Source organism: Trichinella spiralis (genome assembly GCF_000181795.1).
Source record: "Trichinella spiralis strain ISS 195 chromosome Unknown Scfld33, whole genome shotgun sequence".
NCBI lineage: Eukaryota > Metazoa > Nematoda > Enoplea > Trichinellida > Trichinellidae > Trichinella > Trichinella spiralis.
This window is the reverse complement of record NW_003526972.1, coordinates 1-1,784: the sequence shown is the minus strand read 5'-3', so window position 1 is coordinate 1,784 and position 1,784 is coordinate 1. Positions and strand designations below refer to the sequence as shown.

At 38.7% G+C, this 1,784-nt stretch overlaps 1 protein-coding gene across 1 annotated transcript; it reads right to left on the bottom strand.

Moving 5' to 3' along the window:
* Positions 1-955: 955 nt before the first annotated feature.
* Tsp_14214 (conserved hypothetical protein) lies at positions 956-1,393 on the bottom strand. Its single transcript, XM_003371084.1, has 2 exons — positions 1,321-1,393; positions 956-1,242 (listed from the first exon to the last, which is right to left on the bottom strand). Exons 1-2 carry the CDS (start codon positions 1,391-1,393, stop codon positions 956-958), a joined length of 360 nt encoding a protein of 119 aa, XP_003371132.1.
* Positions 1,394-1,784: the final 391 nt, after the last annotated feature.

The window sequence follows — 1,784 nt, the reverse complement described above, 5'->3', positions numbered from 1 at the left end:
CAGCGGGATGTGATTTTCAAATCCTCCGGAGGCAAGGAGATGCCCGAAGAGATGGCCAGAAAATGCGACGGCATACTGCGCTTGCAGTTCGGCACGAACAAATTGGCCAATCAAAGCGGCATGACCGGCTTCGGTACGCCGCGCAGTGTTCTGCTGAAACCCAAGTGGAAAAGCGAATGGTAAACAAATTTCCATACTATTCATATTCATATTCATTTTTCCATTTCAAGGATCGAAGAATACGAACAAGCTCGAGCTGAATGGCAATCCCAAGAGGAAAAGCGTCGGGAAGAAGAGCACGGCCAACACGCGACTGATGAACGAAGAAATTCCGACGACCAAGACGACAGCGATGGAGATGAACCCGACGACGACGACGACGACGACGTTGAACAGATCGGTTCAACGGTTCGCATATATGGTCCAAGAACAACCGAAACAAATTAATCGGATTCAATTTGAAAAATTGGAAATTTTTTTTTTCAATTTCTTTTTTTATTTTGAATAGACATATAGTGAGATGTTGCAAAATTGGCCGAGTGAAAAAAGAAAATTATACGATTATACTGTAGATTATCAACTGTAGCAGAGATGTTATGATAATCAGTTGATTGTTTATCACAGTACGGTTGGTTGTTGAAGAACGTGAATTTTCGTCTAGAAACAAAACAACATGAAATATCAATGCCAATTCAAATTTATTTCAAAATTAAATAAATAAATTTAACAAAAAACAACAAAAGTTATAACTAACTAGTCAGTACAAAAAAAGTCAACATGAAAAAAAACTAACAAACAAGAAAAAAATGTGATTTTGTTTCTTGCAGCACATGTCCCACAGACGGACGGACACGGATGTGATAGCGTTGATGTCAAAAGAAAAAAAATGAAAATTAATACAAAAAAAATTATTAAAAATGTATAATGATAACGTGGAAAAAGTGGATCGATCGTGTCAATATCTGCGGCCACTTCTGCGACAATTTTTGAGCATTTCCAACGATTTGACCAACAACGGCGGCTTTGCAAGCTTGGAACTTTGGTCTCTGAGCGACGAGACGATGATGCCAGCCGAACGTACAGATTTCATTCTGGAAGAAGATCCACCACCAGCCAAACCGTAACGACGGGATTCGATAATATCCTCACAACTAGGCAATGTCAGCAGGCCAGTACCGTATTTCGCTTGCCGTCGCAGAACATCTCTGGGAGTTTTCACTTCGGATAATTTCGCTACCCGGACTATAGAAATATAGTTGAATAGAATCATTATCAAAAAATAAAATAAAATTATTCCAATGCTAATTATTTTCACCGTACCGTTCGCACTGTTCATGCTTTCACTGATCGAACGAGTCACTTCTAGAAACTTTTGTTCCCTTTGCATCACCATTCTCTGGAATAGATTTCATAAATCAAATAAAGATTCCAACAAGTAGATAAATTTAAATTTTTTACCTCATACATCTGACGGGAACGTTTTCCTTTCCTGAGCCAAATTCACAAGCCGAAAACAATTTGAATTTCTTTCCTTACAGTGTTCTTTTCCACAGTTCTTGCAAATCAATGGACAAATACTAAAATGATATTGAAATCAAATTTTCACCGTCGAAATATAAACAAACGGGGAAAGGTGGAGGGAGGGAAAGTTGGGGAGAGAAAAAAAAAAACCAATAACGTACAGGAGTGTAATGTTCAAATTTGGGCACCTGCTGCGGTGAAACCACGAGACATAAACTGGCCTCAAAATTGAATACGTAACACCACCGGTGAATTCCAATTCT